We start from the raw sequence: 26,624 nt of genomic DNA, 5'->3' as shown, positions 1-26,624 counted from the left end.
TGCATACATACAACCCTTCTCCTCAATACATTTCTAGTTTAATCTGTATGTTGGGGTGGGGTCAATAATGTACAGTGTTCTCGCTCATATATATTAAATAATAAAAAATAAAACACTAAGATTGTAGCAAATTGACTTCCACGATCACGTCTTAACATGTTTAGATCCTGAGGAGCTGTTAACAGGATGAGTTCAGGTCATATTTCAGATTTCTTGTCACTATGAAAATAAATGAACACCTTGAACAATTTGTAATGAACTTCACTTAAATAATTGCCACACATTAAGAGAAAAAAGTTTGAGGTCATGTTTATTCTTATTTGCTGCAACCACAGACACATAATTGGTTCTTCATAAATACAATTCTCAGCCAGTTATTCATCAAGTTCACAGCACTGTTATTTTTACCAACAACCATAAATACTGCAAGTTTCTTCAGTAGATTTATCATGTTAAAATATACAGTACAGTTTTCTCTACATACACTTTAGTTTTCTATACTGACAGCAAGTATGAGCTAGATTATCCTAACATGGATTTGCAGCGTAATCAGATGTTCAGTCTCAGTTCAGTGGGTTCCTGAACTTCCTCCCTGCAAAACGAGCATTATCGCCCAGCTCCTCTTCAATTCTGCAGAGACAGGAAGCAAGAAAAGGTAGTATGAAGAGCCGAATACAGTACCAGAAAACAGAGGACAACTGCTCAGCTACCATTTCCTCAGTATAAGATTTTAGGCTCCAAATGGATTTTGGCATTCAAACTCAACACTGTTGGATCCCTAAGCAAAACTTAACACCCAAGTGTCCCTACCTACCTAACCAACCATTTTTGTCAAGACTAGAAAGTATTGTGCAGGAAATTGTGGTAATGACAGACACACACCTGAGTATCTGGTTGTATTTGGCCAAGCGTTCAGAACGACAGGGTGCTCCTGTTTTGATCTAAAAAAAAAAAAAAAAAAAAAAAAAAATGCATGCAGTAAATTACACAGCTTTTTTAAATCAACATACCTGAACCAACACATACAAGAATTGGCAATTATTAGACAACATACAAGCAGCCTGTGGTTTTACCATCAAGCCAGTAGTTTCAGCACCGACTAGCTGTTGCATGCACATCTCATCTCTAACGGCATCTAAAGAAAAGGTTAAAGCGATATGTACCTGTCCAGTGCACAGGCCAACAACCAGGTCAGCAATGAAGGTGTCCTCAGTCTCTCCTGAGCGGTGGCTCACCATCACACCCCATCCACTGGACTGAGCCATCTTACAGCTACAAGTAGACAACGTGCAAAATGATTAGAGACAGTTTACACAAACCTGTTCTTTATAATGGTTTACAAATCAACTAATTACATTTAAGTAAATCTATACAAATAAAAGAAAGATTATCTGTACATTAGTCAAAACTCAGTCCTTCAATGATATATGTTTTGCACACTGCAGGACCTGAAACCAGTCTCCAGAAAATTTCTGTCCACATGTCTGTCCAGCAGCACACAAAACGGGCTGGACAGAATTTAATAACCTTTACCAGTCTCCGCATATGTCTGAAGTTAAATCTGCACCATAAATTAAATCAAAATGTTGGGTAGAAGGTACATTAGGAGCAGTTTTGTGCTAGATTGGTCATTCCAATTCCATTGGCGTGGCTATACGCATGACTCGAAACGATAGTTTACCATAAATAAACAGCATGTAGAAGACCGAAAGTACCGTAATGCCTCTACAAAGTGCCCAAATCTTCATGAAAGCAAAGATGACTTGAAAAAAGCAAGTACACTATATAAAACTGTTAATTGACATAACGTCATAGTTAAATGGACAAATCAATGTCTGTTTATTTTTCCTGCTGACGTTTAAAACCAGTTTCCCATTTGATCAAAAGCCATGCTAGGAAAAAGTAGTAACGTGAAGCCCCACTATGAGGTAAACACAAGCAGTCCGAGGTGAAGGTGTGTACAATAACTTGTAATTTAAAAAAAAAAAATAAATAAAAAAAAAAAAAATTGTAGAACATTATGTGCTACAAACAAAATGTTGAGTAAAAGTGATGCTATGAACAGTCACATGCCAGATTTAATCATCTACATTGAAAATGGAGTGTATTTGGCTGACAGCAAAGGCGGCACAACTTAGCATAAACAAGGCGCAAGATACTCAACCATACAAAATTATTTGCGTCAAGTGAGGCAGATAGTTCTGCCATTCAGAAAAACAGGCAGACCTGGGCTTAAACCTGAAATCACTAAGGCTGATCAGCTTATTTTTAGATTTTACTGTTTAAATATTTCTTTTAAAAAAATAAAAATAAATAAATAAACTTGTCATTGACAGGTACCAACACTAGTTTAACAAAAATGCAAACCTTGGTCCATGGTCATTATGCTTTTAAAAAAAAAAAAAAAATTCCATCTACTCAGTTTCCAAATACATGCTCATTTAAAGTCTCAGGTCATAGCATTATGAAAAATAAGAATCTTGAAAAATTTGAGTCTTAAGCAGCTTGTACGAAAAAAGTAAGTTGTTGATGCCATTTTTATGCTACTCAGTAAAGGCATGCAATAAATTGTAAACTTACGCTTGCAGGGACTCAGTCACAGAGCCAATCTGGTTCACTTTAAGCAGCAGACAGTTGCAGGCCTTCTCCTCCACTGCTTTGGAAATGCGTTTGGGATTAGTCACTGTCAGATCGTCCCCAACTACCTGAATGTCTGTAGTGCCAGTAAAGTTGGTCCAGGCCTGCCAGTCATCCTGGTCAAATGGGTCCTCGATGGACACCACTTAAATACAGGAGAGGAAAAGAAAAACAATATAGATACAACAAATGAACCACTGAGCAAAGGATAAAACACTAAACAATTTAATACGCAAAACAACTGAGCAGAGAGTTTAGCAGATCAAGAGGAAAGGAGTACCAGGATAATCCTGCACAAAGCTCTTGTACAGTTCAGCAAGTTCGTCGGGGGAGATATAACGACTAGGGTCATCAGGTGACTTGAAGTCCAGATCGTATTTTCCATTCCGGTAAAATTCTGATGCTGCTACATCCATGCCAATCACAATTTCATCGCTGTAGCCTGCTTTGCTGATGGCAGATTTTAGCAGCTCCAGTGCTATATCACAGATATTGCAGTTAATTTTCACTAATTTTATGAGTACATCATCCACAGAGATAATACAACTAATCCATACCTTCCTTATTCTCCAGAATATTTGGCGCAAATCCACCCTCATCACCTACATTGGTTGCATCCTTGCCATACTTCTCCTTAATGACATTTTTCAGGTTGTGGTAGACCTCAGCCCCAATGCGCATAGCATCCTTAAAGCTACTGGCTCCCACTGGCAGGATCATGAACTCCTGCATTGCCAGCTTATTGCCCGCATGGGAGCCACCATTTATCACATTGAAAGCCTTGAACAAAGCAGATGCACATTAACTCCATAAACGTACATTTACATAAATATGTAAAAAAATAAGAATTTAATGGCCGCATTCAGGTCTGCTCTCTCTCTCAAAAAAAAAAAGCAACTTTCTAAGGAAATACCGTATGTAATGAGGGAAAAGCTTGATCGCCACCTTATAGTGATCCAGCAATCCATTGACCATCTTTCCGGTCATTGACCACTTTATGGTTACTGATCAGGGCTGCTAGCCTATTCCATTAGCACTAGGCACGAAGCAGGACCACATACAAGGTAATTTAGGATAGCCCAATCTGTACCTGCTGGCATTTATTGGGCGATAACTCCCTTGGAGAAAACCCACATGCCCACTGGAACATAAAGCAGAAACCCTGGCTCTGCACACCACCTTACTACATATACAGTACTGTGCAATCTTCAGTCAAACACTTTTAAATCAAGCTACAAATATCTTGAACCTTAGACATGGGACTACTACTAAAACAATAGTCAGCCTCATTGTTAGTGTTGTAGAATTTTAGCTTCTATTCGATCTGATCTAGGGACCAGAGCTAGTAATTCCCTGGGATGTGAATTTAGGTCTTCCACATGAGGAGGTTAGAATCCTACCCCTGAACTGTATGAAATCTAATGCATACTGACCCACCTAAATATATTAATATATAATTGTTTATTTATGCTGAACAAAACAAAATGCTTTGGAGAATAGATTTAAAATATTCTTTTAATTTACAGCAAGAAATTTCTGTTAATTTTAAGGTCTCTGTTCAGCTACTCACTGGCACTGGCAAGATGACCTCTGGGTTGCCTGCAAGGTCAGCAATATGTCGGTACAGAGGGACACCTTTCTCTGCAGCTCCTGCCTTGCACACCGCCAGGGACACACCCAAGATGGCATTAGCACCAAATTTAGCTGAAACATTAAAAGACAGAACAAAGTATTATAATTTAATAAAGAATTTCAGGGTTTTTAAACATTTGTTGTTTTGTTCAGCCACACATTGCTATAGTAAATCCTCATTGATGGTTTAGTCTCTTTACTCATTACAGTGTTAATGTAAAATAAATAAGTTCAAGCATAAATGAGTGCACTATACCGTAACTTACACTTGTTATCAGTGCCATCCAACTCCAGCATGAATTGATCAATCTTCTCTTGCTCAACTACAGGGATTCCCTAGAAATAAAAATTTCCAGTATTTCAGGTAGTTTTGTTATTTCCAAGAACACAATAATGAAGTTTTTGATTCCTGTTGGCAAAACAATTCAAACCTGTTCAATCAGTGCGGGAGCAATTGTTTTATTGACATGCTCAACAGCCTTTGAGACACCTGCAGTACAATGAAAGAAGCATTAAACAGGATTGCATTAAAGAAGAATGCAAATGAAAGTCTACACACACTGACTAAATTTCGGCATAAACCATCTGAGGTTGCATGCATTGGGTATAATTAGTGATCCCAAATAGCAGTTATGCTCAGGTAACTAGTTTAGCCCCAAGTCCAGTCACCTTCATCCCATCCATTCCTGCAATTAAGCATTTCAGTCAATACCAGCATTATTAAGAAACGTCATTCACATTTACACGTAAAACATTCATAATCATGCTCAAATCAACAACTGCTGAGCAAGCAATTAATTCAGATCACTTTGTTAAAAAAAATCTGCACATAAACTTGATCACGTTGATCCCTTATTTATCATGCCATCAGTTCATTCATCATCCACTCAAATCTCATGACAGTTACCTGGTATTACCAAATAAGTACCACTACTGGGTACCCTTATTTCCAATTTAAGATATAACTGCTGCACAAGAGAACAGAAAATAAAGAGAATAGTATACTGCACATGTACATATTCTGTATACACGTCGCTGTACAATAAAAATAATGCAAAAGCCTAAAAGGAAAAAAAAAAAGAAAAAAAGAATTTCCAAAAATTTATTTATGCATACATCTTCAACTTTACTAATCAATTTTTTTGGAAATGTAAGGAGAACCTTTAGGAAATTCATTCACTGGAACTCGAGCTCAAACTGGGGACAAAACTACATGCCAAGTCGAATATATTCCTATCTTGAGAACACCAAGATTAATGTTACTACTATAGTTAAAAATCTACCGGACTTTTCATAGAGAAGAAACCCTATGAATTATAATTATTTACTCTTGCTTCTTTAAATGTTAAATAAAGAATATTACCTAGGGCATATTACACAGCTGTTTCAGATTTCATAACACCACAAGATTTATTAAAAGCAAGATGCATGTTCCTATTAAAACACAATTTGGTAAGGATATCAATTAAGATCCATTCATACACACCCTTGCCCATATAACATGATTTATCATTGTCCCTCAATTCCAGAGCTTCATAGATGCCAGTGGAAGCTCCACTAGGAACAGCAGCTCGAAAAAGTCCTGTAGAGACAAAAAATAAATAATGTCATCTTGGTGATTTTTAGGAAAAAGATTTCTTTTAAGAACATGATTAAAAAGTGTGTGAACAAAAGTTACCATTAACTACATTGTCCTTAAAAATGACGAGAAAGTCTCACCTTTGTCAGTGTAAAGATCAACTTCTACAGTCGGGTTCCCTCGGGAATCAAAAATCTCCCGAGCATGGATCTTCAAGATGGACATGTTGCTAAAAGAAAATAAAGTATTTTTAAAAAGTTTTATTTAAGTACAAGTTTAACTTGTGTACTTAACACACACCATCATAACTGTAATATAATCAGCCATTACATTAAAACCACTAACGCGTGACTAAAATTAATGTTTAATTCACACACATGGTTCCAGACAAATTAAATCTTTAGGTGCCTTTGCCTGATTTTGGCTGCCTTTGCCTGTAATATTTAGGAGTCAAATAACAAATTTGACAAATTCTGTTTGGGGGGGCAGGGGGGACTTGTGACCAATGTAGGGGACAAGTGAACAACAGTTCATTACTTTGCTGCAAGGGGACAAGCAAAATTTCCCCATCAGTCACTGTGCCTCACATCTTCATGGATGGTAATCGATGTATTAATATTGCATCATAATCTTTGGTAAGGACAGGATACGTCTTGCAAATTAATAAAAGCTACACACCTTTAATAGTGTAAGGCTTTGCAAAATTTCAGTTTTGTTTTAAGTGCGTAAAATTCCACAATAGCAGCAATAGGTTACCCTGATAACGTAGAAATGTCACTACAAAAAAAAAATAAAAGATTATCCAGTCATTACTAAAAATATTAATATCATCCAGCTTAATAGCCTACACAATATTAAATTGATTAATATTGAAATTATTTGTCTACATGTAATGTCATCTTTGCCAGTAATGCCCAAAAGGAGTGATGTCTGTTCTGGTAGTGTTGCATGGTGTTCTGAGTGGAGGATTTTTGTAGATGGAGGTTCCCATAACCAGCATTTGCTCAAGGAGTGTGATGAACCGTGGAACAAAATGAACCAAATAACTAACATCACACAATGGGCAAGTTTTTAAATATTTAAAAAGTACTGTCATTATTAAATTCAATCAATACATGTGATGCTGGCCACAGCAGGGCCGCTTTCAATTACAAGAGCATGGGTGATATATTTGTGAGCGTACAACAGTTGAACGGTCTGACGAACACAGCCCTCATGTACACTAGTGCCGGGCAGGCAGATGCAGGAGATGAAGGTCTATAACAGGATAAAACTAGTCGCAAAATACAAGCATTAGATCATTTCAGTCACCATCTGCAGCGCTGTAAGAGGGTGGAGAATATTGACTGTTTGCTAGTTTTTGTAGTTGAAAGCAGGAAAACCAGGCAGGAACAAGAATCTGCACAGCCTTGCCAAGGGCCAGACCGTGAGGTCATGTTAGAGAACTGGGTCATAGCATCTTTCAAATGGTTGGTTTGCCTAGCCTTAGACCAAGAATACCCATGCTAACTAACCACTTGTTTACAGATACAACACCACACCTACACAGGCGTTATGAAGTCTATGCCTTGATAGTTGTTTTGACAGCACAAGAGAATATACACAATGTTAGTCAGGTGGTTTAAATATTATGTATAATCAGAAGATATGTAAAGTGTTATCCAAATGTACAACATTTTGCTCATAGTATATGGAATGTAAAACAACTTACAGATGCAACATGCATATTTTGTGATAACACCTTCATTAAATGAAGGGCTCATTGCTTAAACATGATTTTAGGTAACGAGATTAAATCCTTAAACTCAACCTATACACCATGTTAAACTGGGTAAATACAGCAATCCCCCCAGCACTGATTTATGTTAACAGTAAGCACTCCTATAATTGAATGTACTATAATAGAAATGTAAATAGATATACTGGTGTTAACTTACAGGCCCAGATTCATAGCAGCTTCTTAATATAGCAAAAGAGATTCAATTTCCCATTTGGTTGACTGTCATATCACATACATGCAAAACTAGGATGGAAACAAATACTTAAACCTATGTTCAGTAGCAAATGCAAACTTTCAATTGAAATATGATGGCTGTTGAAAAAAAATGTTCATCAATGGCCTTGAAAACTTGTACACTTAAGTAAAAAAATATAATGACTATTCTAACCTAAGACTTTTTAAATATGGAGCTAGCATTCTCTCATTGAAACTAAAGCACAGGATTAAGCATTTTAATTGGATTTAACACGGTCACTCACTGCTCGTTACATAGAGCCTGTGTACCTGCGGATGTACCAATGACGTGAGGAACAAGTCAGCTATTTTAGGTAAAAGTGATACATGAGTCAGCAGTCTTAAAGCGCAATTTAATCAAAATAGTGTGATTTTTTTTTTTTTTTAACAGTTGAAAATTCAATCTATTTAACTTCTCTTTAAATTTTTAGGTATACACGAGAAAATCTTTTTTGGGGATGAACAGATACAAAATAAAGAGAGAAATAAGCTTGACTTTCAGTATGTGCATTAAAGGAAACCAGAAGTATTAAATATTCAAATTTATGCAATTTTACACAAACAAAAAAAGAAAAAAAAAAAAAACCTATTGATCTTTCCTACAGAACTGTGCAAAAGTTTTAAAGCACCCGTAATTTGTTTCTACAACATTAAATTATGTACTTTAAAGAAATGGAAATAAAAGTTTTACTATGGCTGGCTACAAATGCCCAAAATATGCAATTTAAAAATTGGTAGTTCATGCAACAACCTCATTTCCCCTCTCGTCTGCTCCAACCACTCAGCATCACTGGTATACTAATCATTTGCATCAGTTTTTTTATTGGTGCATGCCTCAAGGTTTTATTTTTTTTAAATGCTAAAATGATGCATAGGTCACTGTGTGGCTTAGACAAAAAGCTTAACTGGTCAGGTACACGGACTGGACTTATAATGAGAGCCAAAAATATGCTTCAGGAAACCTATTCCTCAATGGTAGCAAAATATAAAATGAGGGGCTCAAGAATCCTGCACAATACATACATGTGAGCTCTACTTTGATTAGGAAAGTGTTTTTTTCCGCTTTATGTCCCTTCTTTGCACAACCTGGTACTATTGGCTTGCATCCTTTTCTTTATCATACATACCCCACATCGAGCAAGATTACCTTTCAAAAAGGTTGATTTCAAATGTATTTTAGGGAAGGTGTCATACAAATAGTTAACGAAAACACGCAAATCAACCTTTAAAACATTTTGCTATTAAGAGTTATATAAACGCACACAGTGTCTGAGGCAGAAAACAGTGAGGATTTACTGCAATAGTTTAAGATGTACTGTATGCAGTCAAGTGTATTCGGGTAATAAGGATCCATTGCCAGGACACATGGAAACAGATCCTAATGAAAGACACAGTGACGATGCAGGAATGCGCATTAGCTGGTTTGACAATTATTTAAATATTATTTTAGTACATACAATGCAAAGAACTGCTATGAAACAATTAGAATGTAGATTAAACAATTTCGTTTGTAATTAGTGAGGCAAAGGCGGTATGCTCAGGAAGAAAATGGCAGCGAGTCGCTCGGAAGCCGAAAGAGTCGGTTCGTATTGGTGAGCCGAGCCAAAAGATCCGATTCACTTAAAAGGGTTCTGCGCATCATTTCTGTGCTGATGATTATTACATCAAAAAAAATCTGTTTATTGTGCAACACGCTTCGCTTCTCAGCCACTGAAGAAATATGATACGTGATTTAAAAAACAAAAAAAACGATCAAATTAACGACATGAAAAATAACCCTGAAAAAAAATAAAATAAAAAATAAATAAAATCGTTAACACTTTACCCGACTCCATGATCAATGTGCTGAACAATGCCCAAAAACGCCAGGCTTTACCCACTGCAAATGATTTGTAACCTGGTGATGTTCATTATAGAGGTTACAAAACATCAAGTCACTTTACATCCAATCAGCTGCCTGACTCAGACACCTCAGGGTCTAACACAATACTATTGCAGGAACAAGAACAAGGGCTGCACCTGAATACTGACTTTATTGTGAATAATGAATAAATAAAATAAAAACAATCATAATCAATTTAAATCAATTAAATTGAATGTCTTTACCTTGGCTTAGCTTGGGGATGGATACGCAGTGAAGTAAAGCTGAAGGACAAGGAGTTATCCGGCTGAAAGGGCTCTGGTGCCTTATTACCCTGGTCACGTGTTATCCCTCTGCCCGGGATTGGCTTCTAGTTGATTTCAGGTGCAGCCGCAAGGATAATATCCAATCAGCAGCATGCGTGTTTGAAGTATTACCCAATCCTCGTGCAGGAGGCGGGATTTAACCCTAGAGAACAATATGGGTTGAGAGGTTTGTCCACGCTCATCGCCATCTGCTGATCACATTCACTGCTCTTCTTGGCTGTAAACAGTGTACAATGAAAAACAAAATAATAACAGATATTTATGTTTCAACACGCAGAGACCACTTTTTCCGTTACACATACATTACCTGTACTACCTGTATACTGTATGCATACAAATGCTACTCTGTAGCACATCTCCTGTTTATCTTATCCCTATTCATTAGTTTTCACTATCCTGAAGCACCCTGTGTCATGCACATTTAAATGTATTCCCTGTTCCCAACACTAATCAGGTTTAACTCATCAGCTTATTAACGGCTTTTCCTGAATCGCAGGCCAAGCATTTCATGTGCATGATAGCAGATATATTCCAAGACCTGGGTTCAGGGCCTGTGTTTAATGGAAACTGTAACCATACTGTAAGCAACCACTTTTATTTTTAGTGGTGAACTCTAATAATCTAAGGGCGTAGCCACAACTTTTGAGTTTACATGAGTTTACATGAGTTCGCCAGGTTAGACCTGAAGACTCGTTAAGCAGGAGCTGTCAAAGGTGTTACCCACATCCTGTCTGTGAACAGCACTGTGGCAGAGTGGTTAGCACAGTGGCCTCGCACCTCCACGGCATTGTTTCCTGCCTCGGGTCTGTGTGCGTGGAGTTTGCATGTTCTCCGCGTGCTTGGTGGGTTTCCTTTTGGTACTCCGGTTTCCTCCCACAAGCCAAACAGGTTAAGCTAACTGGCGTTTCCAAATTGCCTGTTTGTATGCCTTATGATGGATTGGCACTCTGCCCAAAGTCTCCTTAGATAGGCTTCAGGCCCCTGCCACCCTGTAAAAGAATAAGTGGTATAGAAGATGAAAGAATGAATCCTGTCTGTGTTGTCTAAGATCTACATAACAGACTTTTGTCTAGGAAGCTGCAAAAGGAAATATCTGATGATATACACTAGCATACTATCTGAACTATCTGAAAAAATTCAGTGTTAAGCCTCTAAATAATAAATATTTGTTTAAATAAAAATTGTTTGCTCACCAATGTGTTTGTTGTTGTTATTGAGGCTATGGAATAGTACGTGTTTGTGTTAGTTAGTTGAACTTGTTTGTTCCCATACAGACCAGCTATCAGCCCCATCATTAACCACCCACTCTTAGCTCTAATTTCAAATAAACATTTGACTCTTATCTCAGTAGTGACACACAGGTGAAGTCTCTAACAACAATTTATAGTCCCACCCAGACCATGTCCTGTTTCATACACACTGTATATACTATATGATTATAAAACCCAAATGTAATTTCAGTTACAGAGAAAAATAACTTCAGATTAATCTATTTGCTCTGAGTGAAAAAATGGACCAGCAAATGTTGATTAAACTCAAACACTAATTAAAGAAATGACTGCAAAGCATTAAATCATGAGATTAAATTATGCATCAGATTGCTTAAAGAACTAAAATCAAATAATAAATAAATGTATAAAGTATATGATTATCCACTGAAATGATAATATCTATATAATAATATAATTAGTGGCTTACCCATAGGTATGACTTCCATTTATACATCTACTATAGGAACCTCTGTAGTCCAACTATTCATACATGCATTCATGTAGTTCGGGAATGAAAATTAACCTAATCTGCATGTCTTTGTACTGTGGAAGGAAACTGCAAAACCCGGAGAAAACCCACAAAGAAGAGGGGGGAACAGGCAAAGTCCATAAACAGAGACCCCAAGGTGGGAAACGAACCTTTGCCCTGGTGGTACAAGGAAACAATGCTTATCCACCATGCTGTCATATTTTATTGTAACCATCATTGCAAGTGTCTTCTGCAAAGTTGTTCAGGCCCAAATGCAAGTCACCTTACTTTCTTGTAGCCAAGTAACTGATAATGTCCTTGGGCCTGTTTTCTTTCACTGGCATAAATAGTTTATTGTCTTATTTTAGAGTACTGTATAGGGCATCAGCATGATTGCAATACATTATCCGGCCAGTAGTGTTCTCTGTTCAAAGACTGTCAGTCATGAACAGGTCATGATGTCTTTTCCTAATTGTTCACCTATGAGGTAAACTAAGAAGGTAGGCGTGTTTGATGAAGTGGGCTGTAAATGCACACAGGTAGCAGAGACACACACAGGCACACACACATACTCACACACAACCTGTTTGGATCTTATTGTTCATATTTCTGAAAGCCTAAAGATTGGTTAAAAATGTATAAATGTAGTGATATGGTCTGTGGGCAGTTTTGTTCTGCTCACAAGAGAGCTACAGTCTCTGATTTATAGCCAACTTCGAATGTGTGTGTGTGTTTGGTGGGAGGGGACAAAATTTTAAGAAAGGTGTGGACACCCAACAGAACTCGTCTACATTGTCAGACATTTGGAACCGAGTGAAATAAGAGCTGTGTTTTGACAACAACCAAAATAGTTTACCCGTCCTACAGTAGTAGAAACGTGTTTGTCAGCATCCTGGAAATCTACGATTATTCTCTGGACATATACTGTACACTGCAATGGCTTATTTGGTTCTTTACACACACACAGTGAGACAAATCTTCTGGATTCAGTATGCGTAGTGGAATTTCCACAATACTTTCAGAGTAATAACACTACAGTTACACATCAAGTCCTATCCTAACACATTAAATGTAGTAGTATCACATGTATGATATACAGTATAAAACAGTGTTTCCATTCAGAGTTATAAACTGATTGTGATTTATTTTTAAGCCGTCCTTGCATAACTAATTACCTATATGGATATACAGACACAAGATCTACTATTTTAGAAAAAAAAAAAAAACATGCCAAGGGTGTGTAAGGGCACGTGAATAAAAGGATAGGGGTTGCTTTGTTTAAAGACAAAACAGCTTCTTTTACTGATATTCACCATACAAAGATGAGATCTATTGTCAAAAGAAGAGATAAGAAATGTCCTTTTTTTTCTTTGACAGAGAAAAAGTGTAAAGGTATAAAGGTATAAGATAATTCAATACTGATTTGTCATTTTAAATGTTATAATATCCACAAATAAGAAACTTTCTTTTTTTTCCCCTAATATATGGAAGTGTTTATTTTTCATTATAGCTCACACCACACATTTTTCCATACGACTACCCAGAGGAGAATGTGATGAAACAAACTAAGGGACAGCCAGCCGTGTGCTTGCCTGACAACTCACTAAGATCAGAAATCCCGCAGGTTAACTCTCCCCATGAAACTGTGTGTGTGTGTGTTGGGGAGGGTTAAGGTGTGTGTGTGTGTGTATGGGGTGTGTGGGTGTTTATGTGTGTGTGTGTGTGTGTTGGGGAGGGTTAAGGTGTGTGTGTGTGTGTGTGTGTGTGTGTGTGTGTGTGTGTGTATGGGATGTTTGGGTGTGCGTGTGTGTGTTGGGGGGGTTAAGGTGTGTGTGTGTGTGTGTGTGTGTGTGTGTGTGTGTATGTGTGTGTGTGGTGTGTGTGTGTGTGTGTGTGTGTGTGTGTGTGTGTGTGGTGTGTGTGTGTGTGTGTGTGTGTGTATGGGATGTGTGGGTGTGCATGTGTGTGGGTGTGCGTGCACAAGTGGATAAAGTGGTGCTGGAGCTTGTTTTGTTGTTCCTCCATTGCACAAGCCCTCAGGAGGCCACTTTCGATAGCCAGCTGATCCCAGCGTTCCACCTCCCTCCTGCCACTGAAACCTACATCTGGGAGCTCATTAGAGGGGAAAGGAGAGGCAGTGAGTTGTCTCCTGGGTTACAGACCTGAAGCGTGTCTCTGGGTAAAGTCCCGACTAGTGGAAACTCAGACCATCCATCCAATTAACAAAACATATGATTTTGGAAAATACATCTCACTTCAACAGATAAATGTAACAATTTTTCATTTGTACAAAGTAATTTACATGGTTGTGTGTATAGAGTGACAGAAATAATATGGGCTTAGTGAATTCTGACAGAAATAATATAACATTTCCTCATGCATCATAAATAAATAGATTTCATTAATTATGCCTTATAATAATAATAATAATAATAATAATAATAATAATAGTAACAATAATAATAATAATCGCGAAACTTAGTAAGCTATCCCAATTCACTGCCTAAACAAAAAAATCTAAATAAATAAAGTCTTCATGCCATGCTTCACTGTTAAATGACCAAAAATACAAGATAACCAAAAATACAAGCAATATACTCATACTGTGTACATACATTTAAGGGGTGTAGGTGGTTGACTATGTAATATTTCCTTTTATATTCAGTTAAAATATAATACATCTTCTAACAAGAGAGTACTCTTTTGGGAGTAAATTACTGCATAAAATCAGGGAATGGAAAAAGTCAGTTTGGCATTTGTTTCTTTTATGGCTCTGTCATTGCAGCTGTTCAAATTTCTACAATCTTTTGGAAGTTGATTTTCTTTTTATTCAAATGTAAAGGTTTTTTTTCATAGCTTTGAAAGAACACAAATACAAGATTTGGAAGGCAAATCCTAGCCTTTTGCACTCGGATATGCTGAAGCTTGAGCTTGAGAGAGTGAGTAAGGGGTGTGGTTTCTTAAAGCTTACCTCATCCACCCCAGTGGAGTTCTCTGGTAACCTGACGAATCACAGGGCATGAAACACACCTGTGTATGCATGGAGCACAGCCATTGGCCAGAGTGTGAAAACGACACCTGGGCAGGGCTCCAAGGTGTACCTGAAGACCCAGATCTTTTTGTAGGCACAGTTTCTTTGCTTCAGGAGCTTAAGGAGATTGTGTTTCTTGTAGTGCTTGAGATTCCACTTCTATTGTTCTGCTGATTTGTTGCACCAGCAGCTCTCCTCAAACAGGCCGGTTAACTTTCGGTCAACGTTAAAGAAGCAGTTGGGCCTTCGGCAAATGGAAGGAGCAGGAAGTAAGCTCCTTCGGTTAAATGGGCACAGCAAGGCGACACAATGGCATTTCTTGTTCAAGGCTGCATCCTGAATGACCATCTCAAGAACCAAAATGGTAACTAGAATACGATTTGTTTTCTACAATTTTTTATTTATTTATTTGTTTAAAAAATAAATGATCTCACCTAATAGATTTAAAGTAGACAGAAAAATAGATGTTTAACAGATTAACTATAACCCCCGTGACCTGACAAACCTGTTGGGTCAGTTCAAAACAAACAGAAAGAAAACAAGAACTTATTTGTTTAGATATTAAACAGAAAATATGCAGCATGCACAGTTTATCAAAATATAATGTTATAATGCTATTACATTTTATTACATTACATATATCAAAACCTAAACCGTACATGTTGTTGAGTTTACAGTTTATATCACTTTTTATTTCTGGACATACCATGTCCCTAATTTTTTAAATATATTTTTCTGTCTTCATTCTTTAAAAAAAATTAAAGGTTTTATTATTTGAATTAATTATGTGACTTGGCTACTGTTTTAAACATATATTCAGTAGAAACACTGAAGAAGAGAGAAAAAAAGAAATAAAGAGAGAGATGTATGGTGTACATATTGTTTTTAATTAAATTAATGCATATCAAATGTTTAGTCATTATTTGGATCAGTAGTTCTTAATTAAAGTGTGTTCATTGCAGCCTGATTTTAGTTTCATGTCACTCAAATGAAGAAGTCAATCAGACGCAGCCTCAGGTGCAGATGACCAAGGTGCCATTTTAATAAGCATGACTAAGCACTTCCATTGGCACTTCAGTGGCCTGCTGTAAATGTCGTGCTGCATGCCACAGACACAGGTTTGTTTTGATGAAGGTGCAACCAGTGAGGCTCTCCCGAGCTTAGACTCTCCCTGGCGATTTCTCTAAGGTGGTAATGCCATCGGGACGCTTCAGAGTGTTAATTAGTCAGGGTAACTTTGGGAAATGAGCGGGTGTGATCTTATAAATAATACTACATGGTATTTCACATAAATGCAAATAATGGGAGGTCATCAAAATTACAATTATGAATAGATGAGAAAAGCAGCATAATAGAATTTTATGTAGACATTTTTATGATTTCATATTTTGTTTTGCTCAAATAACATATAAACTTAATTCCATAGCATTCTAATAATCATGAATTCTTAACGGCTTCAACGAAGACAGGAAATATATTAAATCATTTATACAAATATACTATAATAAATATTTTTGCTCTAGAAATGGACAATCAAATAATGTCTTAGTGACCTTAACAAACAAAAATAGTTTATATCTTTAGCTATTATTATTATTAATATTATTATTGTTATTATTATTATTATTATTATTATTATTATTACTATAGCTATGTTAAAAAATAGCTCTATACTGAAAAGGAACGCACATTGAGGACAGTTAAAACGATAAGTGTGAGCAATTAGAGTTTGGTTTTAACAAGCAGAATACATTGAATACATTGCACTGAAGTATATATGATTATAGTGACAATGGGTTACCTTGTTTATTTACCCCATCCATGGTCCACTTTATGGGTGGGTTCTTTTTATACATTCTCTAATTCCAGTGATTTATTGAAGATCAGCAAGAGAACAGCATGATGATAACAAGGATGGTCATCTCCATCTTACGAGGCAGTTTTGGATGTCTTAGAATTCTCTAATACTGCCTGGTAATGATGCAGATTGCCCTCTACTCAAATAACGCAATGGAAATGAATGATGTTATATAATATATCTCAATAAAGATTCAAATAACCCTTGGTAGGATGATAATTGTATTATTATTATTATCATCATCATTATCTGTGCTCTTAGGGCACATCTTACCTGACAGTGCTGGGCTGATCACTGGTGTTCTAACACTGTCTGGTAATGATGCACACTGAGAGCAAGAAACATGAGTGTCATCCAATGTGAAGATTTTCCCAATAAACCTTTTCTTTCAGGATAGACATTCTGAGGCTGAAAGCTGACTCACCAGCTAAATGATATTTGTTTCATATGTAAACACCTACAAATTTATAATTTCTGCGAAAGGCAACCGTTAAAAAAAGCCAAGGATAAAGCAACTGCCCAGATGAGACTCTGTTTTCATCTCAGTTGCTCTGCCTTTTGTCACAAGATTTAAAATTCACCACTAGCTTTTCAGCCCCACCCTGTTGCACTGAATGATCGTCTCAATAGCTGGTGTTGGATGGACCCCCTCCTCAAACAAACACACACACACACACCTACTGGTATGCTCTGTCATCCTGTGATTGGTCCTTTAAACCCCACCTCTATGGCTTATTATGTTGGTGACACATGAGATGTGTGTGAGAAAAAGGGATCCTTTTCTATTCTCTGTGATAAAGGAAAAGGAAGTTATTACTGTCACTAAAAAGATGTATAACACCATATATTGCACAGGATTATAGATGCTCAGCATTAACTTCTGCATTATCTGACGAGAGTTTTAGTGAGGGTCTAATTAAGCAGTGTACATGTGATGGGCTCGTGAAATATCGGTTCTTTTCAGCTGCACGCAAACAAACAAGGAAAGACATAGAGCGAAATAATTCCACACATGCAATTCAAATTCGTGGCAGACAAGTGCAACATAAAAGCCTTTAACAACCATGTCATGTTCAAGGTAATGTTTGCCAAGGGCCTGCTCCTAAAGAGTAGTGTAACCAAACCTTTCTTTGCTTTATTCCAACCCCCCCCCCCCCCCCCTAGCAAAAGCAGCATTTCTACTCTTCTATTCACATTTATAAAGCTCCCGTGAATCTCTTCTATCCTTCATTGTAATCATGGTGCCTTTATATCACCTGCCTTTTTGCCCCGTCTTATTTTGCCTCTCTCTCTCTTTCTGTCCTTGTGCAGTGTCACCACTAAGCCTGATTCTTCTCCAGATTCTTCGCTTTTCCTGTGCGCCTCTGTAAAATCCTCTGATTTGCGTCTTACCAGGCATGTTTAGACGTTGGCATTCTCTCTAATACTGCCTGGTAATGCTGCCAATCATAGAGAAGTTGATCATCATGATTTCCATTCTCCGTCACTTCAGAAAACCTTTTACATACGCTGTTCTCTGTTATAGCCATCTGCTGCCCTGATATTATTATCTTTAGTCTCATTACTAAGTGAATTGATGCAAATCTTTGGATGCAATAAAATATAGAATAAATGTTTTGCTTTTTTTACTCAAGTGTGTGTATGTGTCATTACATTTTCTATTTCCTGCTATCATGAATCATTTCTAAACATTGTGTAATAGAGAAATTACATGTCACATTCATTATCAGCAGTGCCAGAAAGCTTAATGCACCCTTGATCCAGGGGCGGTGCAAAGTGGGTCATTTACGCTGAAAATTTTGAAATTGAGTGGCATTAAGCTGTCAAGCCATTTATTCAGCAAGACCATTAACCCTTGAATGCTCAGCTCCATTCTAAACTGTATCTGATTTGAACTGATTGTAAATCGCTTTGGAATAAACCATTTGCCAAATTAATCATTCCAAACTGTACACGTAGAGCAAGTAGGGACTTACTTACACTTACTAGTGAAAAGATTCCACTAAAACCACTCCCTAATTGAATAAATTGTTTGAACTTAAAATTAGGTCATTTTCTTTTCCCATGACAAACTCAGACTGGTTTATAAGAGAGAGTGACATTTGGCCGTCATACTGTATCAATCAGCATATTCTGTTCCTGCTTAGCAAGAAAACATGCTCCAGCCGTTAACCCTTAGTTTTATTGTCGTTACAGCTCAGAAAAAAAATGTACAATCTCAAATAAACATTCAATCCAGAACCAGCAGGCTATGAGAACCATGAATAAACTGTAACCCAGTCATTACTCTTTCTAGCACACTAACACTCATGTCTTCACTACCTTACACATACTGGTCCACTGGTCACTGCACCAACAGTTTAGGATACTTTAGGATTCTGTCACACATATTGCAATATTTCGAAAGACAGTATTAGGATTTTACCGCCACCAAGGATTTAGTCATGTCCTTGTGCAACATTTAAAAATATTGATCATATTTATTATACACTATACACTACACTATATTTTTTATATTTCTATTATTAAGAATTTATAATTTATATTTTTTATGATACCCTGGAATGCTGCTTCGTCTGCTTTTATACTCACCTACAGTATGTCTTTAGAGGACTCCTCATACACTACAGCTGCAATTTATTTGATTACTTTAAATCCTGTGATGTGATACTAATAGGAGCTGCACTTTTTCTTATTGACACACATACCATACATATTAAAATGCTCTGCATATGTTGTGTACTGCATATATTACATTTTTTAATTATCTATTTTCCCCCTTTTGTCTATCTTTGCTTTTCCTTTATCTCTGGATCTTCAGATGTAGACATTTTTTTCTTTTTTTATTTAGAGAACCTGAGCGTCACAGCAAGCATTTCACTGAACACGTCACTGATACTGAAACTTGCAATTGCCTAATGTCAATTCAGTTTGATTGTAAGTGATTTATGGTCACTGGGTGTTTGAGATTTCAGTTGCAGTCACATGGTAGACAAGTTGTTTGTCATGCTTTCTGTTAAAATAGAGAACCAATGCAAATCTAAGCAAGTCACCTGCTCTTACTTTCAGTCATGCCATAAGAATGTGTCTCCTTTTAGTTTGGTAGTAATCTCTGGAAATGGAACGATCTAACCCATTAATGGGTCAAGTGTGATTAATGGCACTAAGATGTCAAATAAACTAATTTATTGCTAATTATAATGAAATAATCATAATTTTAAAAAAAACTAATTTCCCTAAATGTTATTGTAGAACAGATTTGCAGAATATACAAGCTATGGTTGCTGTATAAACATTAACATGTAACATAACATGACTTTTGGCAGACACACTCAGAGCGACTTATATTTAATCTCATTAGAGATTTGAGCAGTTTAGGGTTAAGGGCCTTGCTCAAGGGCTCAACAGTGGCAACCTGGTGGTGTTGGGGTTTGAACCTGGAACCGTCTAATCAGTAGTCCAATGCCTTAACCACCCCTGTCCATACTTTAACCACACCATTGTTTTTAATGTGGTAAATAAAAAAAAAAATTCATGCAGAATTTTGGACGGAAATTGCAGTACGGCAAAAACAGCAGACAAAATCAAGTGGAATTAGAGGCACCCTAAAAAAATGGCCAATAGCAATTAGCAAGCTAGTGATAGTTCTGATGAGTACCTTTTCAACGATTACTATGCTTAATGTTAAAGTACTGTGTCTGTATATGAACTTATTTAAAGCTAATAGTGTTATAAACTAATTTTGTGCACATTATAATGTTAACAGCCATGTAAATTTAATTTGAATAAATGATTTAATAATAGCCGGTTTAAAAGGCAGGTTTCATTAACAAAATTGCATACTACAAAGTATGTAGCTAGTTATAGGGCCTCAGTTTGAGAGTCACTGACTGGCCTTAGATGATATGCTTTTATGGACATTTCTACTAATCCACCCTGTTTTGATCTCCCCCTTAAAGAAAGAGCTACTTGCTGACAAAACTAAAAAAAAACGGCTTAGGCAAACATAGAGCACAGCGCTTGACATTTATACAGTAACTAAGCAAATATTTATCAAATGTTCATTTGGAAATGCTCTATGTAAAGTGGCCTCGGTTTGGTAATCTTTGGTAAATTGCAGTTATAAACCCCACCTAATGGCACTGTAATCTGCAGGTACACTGCAAGGCCAAAAACAGTAACTGTTTGTATTTAAATAAGCAAATACTTATAAACCTTTACTTGGATCATTACTGCAGTGATTAATTCGTTTGTGCTGTCAACAAATATTTTTACCCTAACTGATGTGAGTAGCATCTCATTTGTGAAACAGCCATGTCAAAAGAATAATTAGTTTCAGAATAATCAAATTATTGACCTGAATCAAGCAAAGAAAACAACTAAGGAGAAGTGATTAAAACAGGGTAAAGAATGAGTAAACCTAGGAGGGTAGGGCTAAATCATCAACTTCACAGAACAAATGTGAGCAAAAAAATCATGAATAACCATTTTCTTAGTGAAATTGCATTGGACAAAATAGACAGTAAAAATCACGACTATGATTATAAGAGCATTTCCATATGCAATGGTATGTGGCAATAAAATAGTCAGCTGATGACCACATCAATGTACTGAATGACCAGGTTATCTTATCAATGTCTTTTTTTCTTCCCTGATGGCATGAGCATAAACCAGCACTCCAGTTGTGAAAGAGGAGGTTCTGGGAGCATGGGAAATCATTACAGTCTTGACCTTAACACCAATTATTGGAATATGCTGTTAAATACTCAACTCTTGTCTTCAATACAAGCCCTCTGCCCAACATTAATGGAATCCTGATTATGATACTAATAAATATTTTTGTCTGGATTTATTCGGGAATGCAACCTTAGCCTTACCTGCTTGTCCTTGAACTTTTGAAGGAAACCAGAGTACCTGGAGAAAACACACCTAGCATGAGGAGAACATGCAAACTCCATGCACACAGACCCGAGGTGGAAACCTAACCCCAACCCTGAAGGTGCAATGCTACAGTGCTAACCGTGCTGCTGTTTTGATGTTGCGGGTTATTTAAACAATGCCACATTAATCAAGCTGTAGGTGGTGCAAGAAATATTGGAGGATACATTTTTTTTTGCCAGGCTGGTAGGTTTTTTTTTATGACAAGGTATTTTGTTCTTCAGGCTTTTTAAAATCCAAGCAGCACAGCGTAGGTCAATGAAAAAAATAATTATAAAAATTAAAGTGCTTTTATGGAAGCTATGCCTGAGTGTGCTAATGGGAAGGCTTCAGCCTTCAAACTGCGCATAGTTTTTTTTTTAATGTCATGTCAGGTAAAATGAAAGTTATCATTATTTTTTATAATGTGTACATTTTACCACTACTGGAATATGGGAATGATATCGCACAAATTAGCATACTATAATACAAATTATTATTTTTTTTTTGGTCATAGAAACAAACAAAAACACCCATAAAACATGTGATCATGTGTATCTGCGCCATTTTTTCTTCCTGTGTGACACATTTTAAAATACGGTATTGCCTAGGTTGTGCTGAAAATAGCACATGTCACTCTATACTGCACAATCATGATGCCCTATATATGTTCTTTAAAAAAATAAATAAAATAAATAAAAAAAATAGAAAATGGCTAAAATGTTCTGAGCTTTAAGGGGTCTACTTTCCCTGTGAGTCTAAAATCCTCTTATTTCCTATTACTCTTCCGGTCCACTAGATGGCAGCACATAGATATTAGTATTCTCTTTATACCACGTTATATGCAAAGAATAAGCGGGACTCAAATCACTTCCTTAGCTCGTTTTGTTGCATTGTTATTATTATTAGTATTATTTTGTGATTGGGTTTCGGTGATCCAAGAAATGTCAGGAATCCCTCCAGACTCGTGGCAGCCCGCTACCGTGTCGCTCGAGACATCGTAAGTAGAAGCAGCCGGTTATATTCCTGACTGAATGAGTTAATGTGCAGCACACTGACTGACTGACTGACTGACTGAGGCTTGCTGGTCATGTTTTAGTCTCTCTGGCTGGAATAATCCGGTTTCAGTGTGCTTGAAAAGCAGTGGAATGAGTAAAGAATGGCAGTTAAATGTGAAAGGCAAAATATAGAGACTCTGTTGAAATGCTGTTCTACATTGTTGTGTATTTCAGGATGGGCAGCATCGTGTTGGAGTTGTACTGGAAACACGCGCCTAAAACCTGCAAGAACTTCGCTGAGCTGGGCAGGAGGGGATATTACAACACCACCAAGTTTCACCGTATCATTAAAGACTTTATGGTGCAGGGAGGCGACCCTACAGCAACTGGTGAGCCCTGACCGAGGCTACTACTGTAGTCTGTGTATCTGACACGGATTAACCCCCAGTGTCTAACAGTGGCAGTGTACAGTACCAGTCAGGTGTTTGGACACAAGTTTGGATTTTTAGTCTACATCCTAGAACAATACTTTTTTATTATTTTTTTTAAAACCTATGAAGTAACACATATGGTATTAGTAAATTAAGTAATAGCAACAATAACAGTCATTTGTTATTTTAAGACACTAGAGATTACCTGTGGCTCCGCCTGCATATATTTACCGTATGATGATCTGGTAATTAAATGAAGAAATAATCTTCTTCTGCTTTTTTCTTGTTTAACGGCGGTTGGAATCCAGTTGGATTCTGTAGGTCTCATTCTGCCTCGTCATCCCGGCCCCTTAAAGTTGATTTTCCAGAAAAGCCTTACCCAAAACATCTAATGCATCCTTCCCTGATTTAGTCTTTACTTGTTCTGTGTCTTCTCTTCTTCTTTTCTGTTCTCTTCTTTTGCTTAATTCTGTACTACACACTCTTCCTTCTTTACCCATTTTCACACACAGTCTTTATTTAGAGTTCTTTAGGTTGTATCACCATCACCAATAGACCTTTCTCTCTCTCTCTCTCTCTCTCTCTCCCCCCACAGCTTCCCTGTTCTTTAAAGGCAATTCTCCAGTCCAGTCTAATCAAAAAATCATTAAATACTTTCTTTCCTAATTAGTGGCTCCACATTCTAAATGACTTTTAACAAAGCTGTCTACTCTCCTTACTCTCTTGAGCTATATTATTACCTCACAGTATGACAAAAAGCTTGATCAGAACCACCTGCGATGTTTAAAATTCTCCAATTCCCGTCATGTGCATTTTGATTCTGAAGTGGTATAACAGAGAATGCGCACTCTTCTGTTGGTCAACACGTTTTTTGTCGTGCTGTTTTTCCCAAAAACTGGACGCTTGATGGGTAAGCGTCCAGCTCATAGGTTGGTGTTCAACTCCTTATTCTTTCAGCATCTCTTGAGATCATGCATCACTCCCATTTTCTACCTAACACTGGCTTAATAATCTTCATTTGAATAGTTCTTTCGCACAAAATGTCTTTACCCCAATTAAACAGACTCCCAACCAAATTTCCATCATGTGCATTTTGATTAGCAACTACTACAACTCTGCCTGCTGTTACACTCAGTCAGGAAAGCCTGTGATACGCTCGCAGTATGACATTAACGTTGATGGTGACACTGCCTACTGTTACACCCTGTGAGGAATGCCTGTGATGTACTACCTTAGCAAACACTGGCCACCGGCCAAACAGAATTTTTGTTTTTAAATGAAGGTCAGCTGTTCTGAAATAGTTCTTGCAAGAACAGAATTGCCAAGTGTAAGCACCATAATGAAACTGGCTCTCATGAAGTCCACCTTAGGACAGCAAGAAGTTCACTTAGAGTAACCGGCCTCAAAAATCACCAATTTACTGAACCTTGGATTAGAGCTGTTATAAAGGCGTTACAGAGCAAAAGTAGCAGACACCTGTTAATATCCACTGTTTAAAGATTATTGTCTATTTTGGACACCTTCAGCTTTGTTTTATAATGTAGATAGAAATAAAAATCATGAAAGACCATGGAATTAGAAAGTGTGTGCAAACTTATGACTGGTAGTGTAACTCATATGATGTTTAGCTGATTCCAAGTTAAAAAAATGTCCATTTGCAACTCTGATTAACCCAAATGAGAAATGTTATAACAGCGGATACTGACTTCATCCTCTTCCTGGTGGTGCATCATCATTACCATGGAGTTGTTCATGATAGTCCAGTCATGTCAGTAAACATGCGTTCATTAACAAAATTTCATGCATTATTTACACTGCTTCTCCTGCATTGGATCAGAAGGACCCTGGTGCCTGTCCTGAGCAGGTTACCCCTGGATTGGTTTTCAGGCCATTGCGGGCCACAAGGATGCGCACACGCATACGCATGGACATGCACACACACATACAACCGATAATCTGGAAGCCTTAGTCACTTTTCTGTGAAGTCTATGTAACTTTAATTGAAATGTAACACTGTAATTATTAATATGAGAGATCAATAATATTTTATCGTCCTCTCAGGCCGTGGTGGTGCAAGTATATATGGAAAACAGTTTGAGGATGAGCTTCATCCAGAGCTGAAATTCACAGGTGGGTAATAAACTATAGTTCACAGAACTCACTAATCCTAAAGGATTTGTTATATTAGATGATGTGTGTTTTAAAAAAAAAAAGAAATGCATGCTTATATTTAAGCAATAACACATGAGAGGGAGTGCTGTTGTAATGAATATCAGCACTGCTGTAATGCAGTTGGAGCCACAAGGGAGCAGCTGGAGTCTCAAAGGCATCACATTCCCATTCATATGAAATCGCTGTAATGTACCAGATCGTCCCTCATTCTGGCTTTTTAATTATTTTTTTTACAGTTTTGATCTCTGTGTGTTGTGTGTTGTTGGTATTTAGGTGCTGGAATCCTTGCTATGGCTAACGCAGGCCCGGACACAAATGGGAGTCAGTTCTTTTTGACTTTGGCCCCCACACAGTGGCTCGATGGCAAGCACACTATATTTGGGAGAGTTTGCCAAGGCATGAGTGTTGTCAGTCGAATTGGAATGGTGGAGACAAACAGTCAAGATCGTCCTATTGAGGAGATAAAAATACTCCGGGTGACTCTGCCTAACTGACATGTTGGTCAAATTTTGTACAGTATTGTTTTTTTGAAACAATAAATCAGTATTTTGTAATGTTTTTAAAGTTTGATTTGCATTAGGCTTTTTATTCATTACAAGCAAGACTAGTTCATGAAACATGTACATAATGGAAATAATAAAGATTCTTATTTTGTATTCTGACTAGGTACACACACACACACACACACACATCATTATTTCTGTTATATAAAGCTTAAAAACAGACACTGGATTAGCTAATATTGCAGTTAGCAGTATAGCAGCTTTAAATAGAAAAGCAGCTATCTGGATATTTCTCTAAAAATGCAAACTTTAAATATATATTAATTCTTAGCATATAATACAGTAGGTCATTTATTATAAACATGCCATCATGTGCTGATAACATCTTGGTCGTTTCTTACTATTGTGGATGGGATCTGATTAAAAGTTTATTATATAAAGCAAAAGAACAATGACTCAGTCAAAAATCTCACAAAAAAGTTTCAGTAAATTAGAAATTCATCAGAAAGCTGAGAGTTGAAATTTTAACGCTGCCTTGAACCCTAAACTGCTGAGCTTTTTTTTGCCTGCATTGTGTTCTTCATTACCTGTAAATTCCTTTGGGGGAAGTAGTATCTTACCTCCTTTACAAATGTAATCATTTCTGTTCTACCACAGACTCTTTATTGTGCAAGTGATGACCTGTTTTTCCATTGGGTTATGCTGACCGAAGTCTAATCCTTCCTTCATAAAACAGCTTGACCAGCATCAAAATGGAGCCATTAATTCTAAATAGATTAAAATGAGTATAATCTGTTTAGAATAGCAATTAACTGGTTGACCAGAAATAACTAGGAACTGTGATCAGATAGAAATGATGTTCTCTATATTTGTGCTGGCTCCTGATCTCCAGTTGTTTTAGGGCTGATAGAAGAGGAAGGAAGAG

General features: G+C 37.0%; 2 protein-coding genes across 3 annotated transcripts; one reads left to right on the top strand and one right to left on the bottom strand.

Annotated features, from left to right (window-relative positions):
• Window positions 1–293: 293 nt before the first annotated feature.
• On the bottom strand, window positions 294–10,062 carry eno1b (enolase 1b, (alpha)). The gene is made up of 12 exons (XM_053498906.1): window positions 9,969–10,062; window positions 5,989–6,077; window positions 5,756–5,851; window positions 4,701–4,759; window positions 4,536–4,605; window positions 4,208–4,341; window positions 3,195–3,417; window positions 2,918–3,115; window positions 2,581–2,782; window positions 1,164–1,272; window positions 883–941; window positions 294–630 (listed from the first exon to the last, which is right to left on the bottom strand). Exons 2-12 carry the CDS (start codon window positions 6,071–6,073, stop codon window positions 564–566), a joined length of 1,302 nt encoding a protein of 433 aa, XP_053354881.1. The 5' UTR covers window positions 6,074–6,077; window positions 9,969–10,062; the 3' UTR covers window positions 294–563.
• A 4,889-nt stretch (window positions 10,063–14,951) lies between these two features.
• On the top strand, window positions 14,952–25,760 carry ppil1 (peptidylprolyl isomerase (cyclophilin)-like 1). 2 transcript variants are annotated; one of them, XM_053497791.1, is made up of 4 exons: window positions 14,952–15,184; window positions 22,828–22,982; window positions 25,086–25,154; window positions 25,470–25,760. In XM_053497791.1, the coding sequence occupies exons 2-4, from the start codon at window positions 22,829–22,831 to the stop codon at window positions 25,688–25,690; spliced, it is 444 nt and encodes a 147-aa protein (XP_053353766.1). In that variant the 5' UTR covers window positions 14,952–15,184; window position 22,828; the 3' UTR covers window positions 25,691–25,760. The 2 variants fall into 2 exon arrangements, with proteins under 2 accessions (XP_053353766.1, XP_053353765.1); XM_053497790.1 differs by lacking the exon at window positions 14,952–15,184 and adding an exon at window positions 22,435–22,595.
• Window positions 25,761–26,624: the final 864 nt, after the last annotated feature.

The sequence above is a fragment of the Clarias gariepinus genome, chromosome 6 (assembly GCF_024256425.1).
Source record: "Clarias gariepinus isolate MV-2021 ecotype Netherlands chromosome 6, CGAR_prim_01v2, whole genome shotgun sequence".
NCBI classification, from domain to species: Eukaryota; Metazoa; Chordata; class Actinopteri; order Siluriformes; family Clariidae; genus Clarias; species Clarias gariepinus.
Note: the sequence above shows the minus strand (reverse complement) of the source record. Positions and strands in the feature narration are given on the sequence as shown.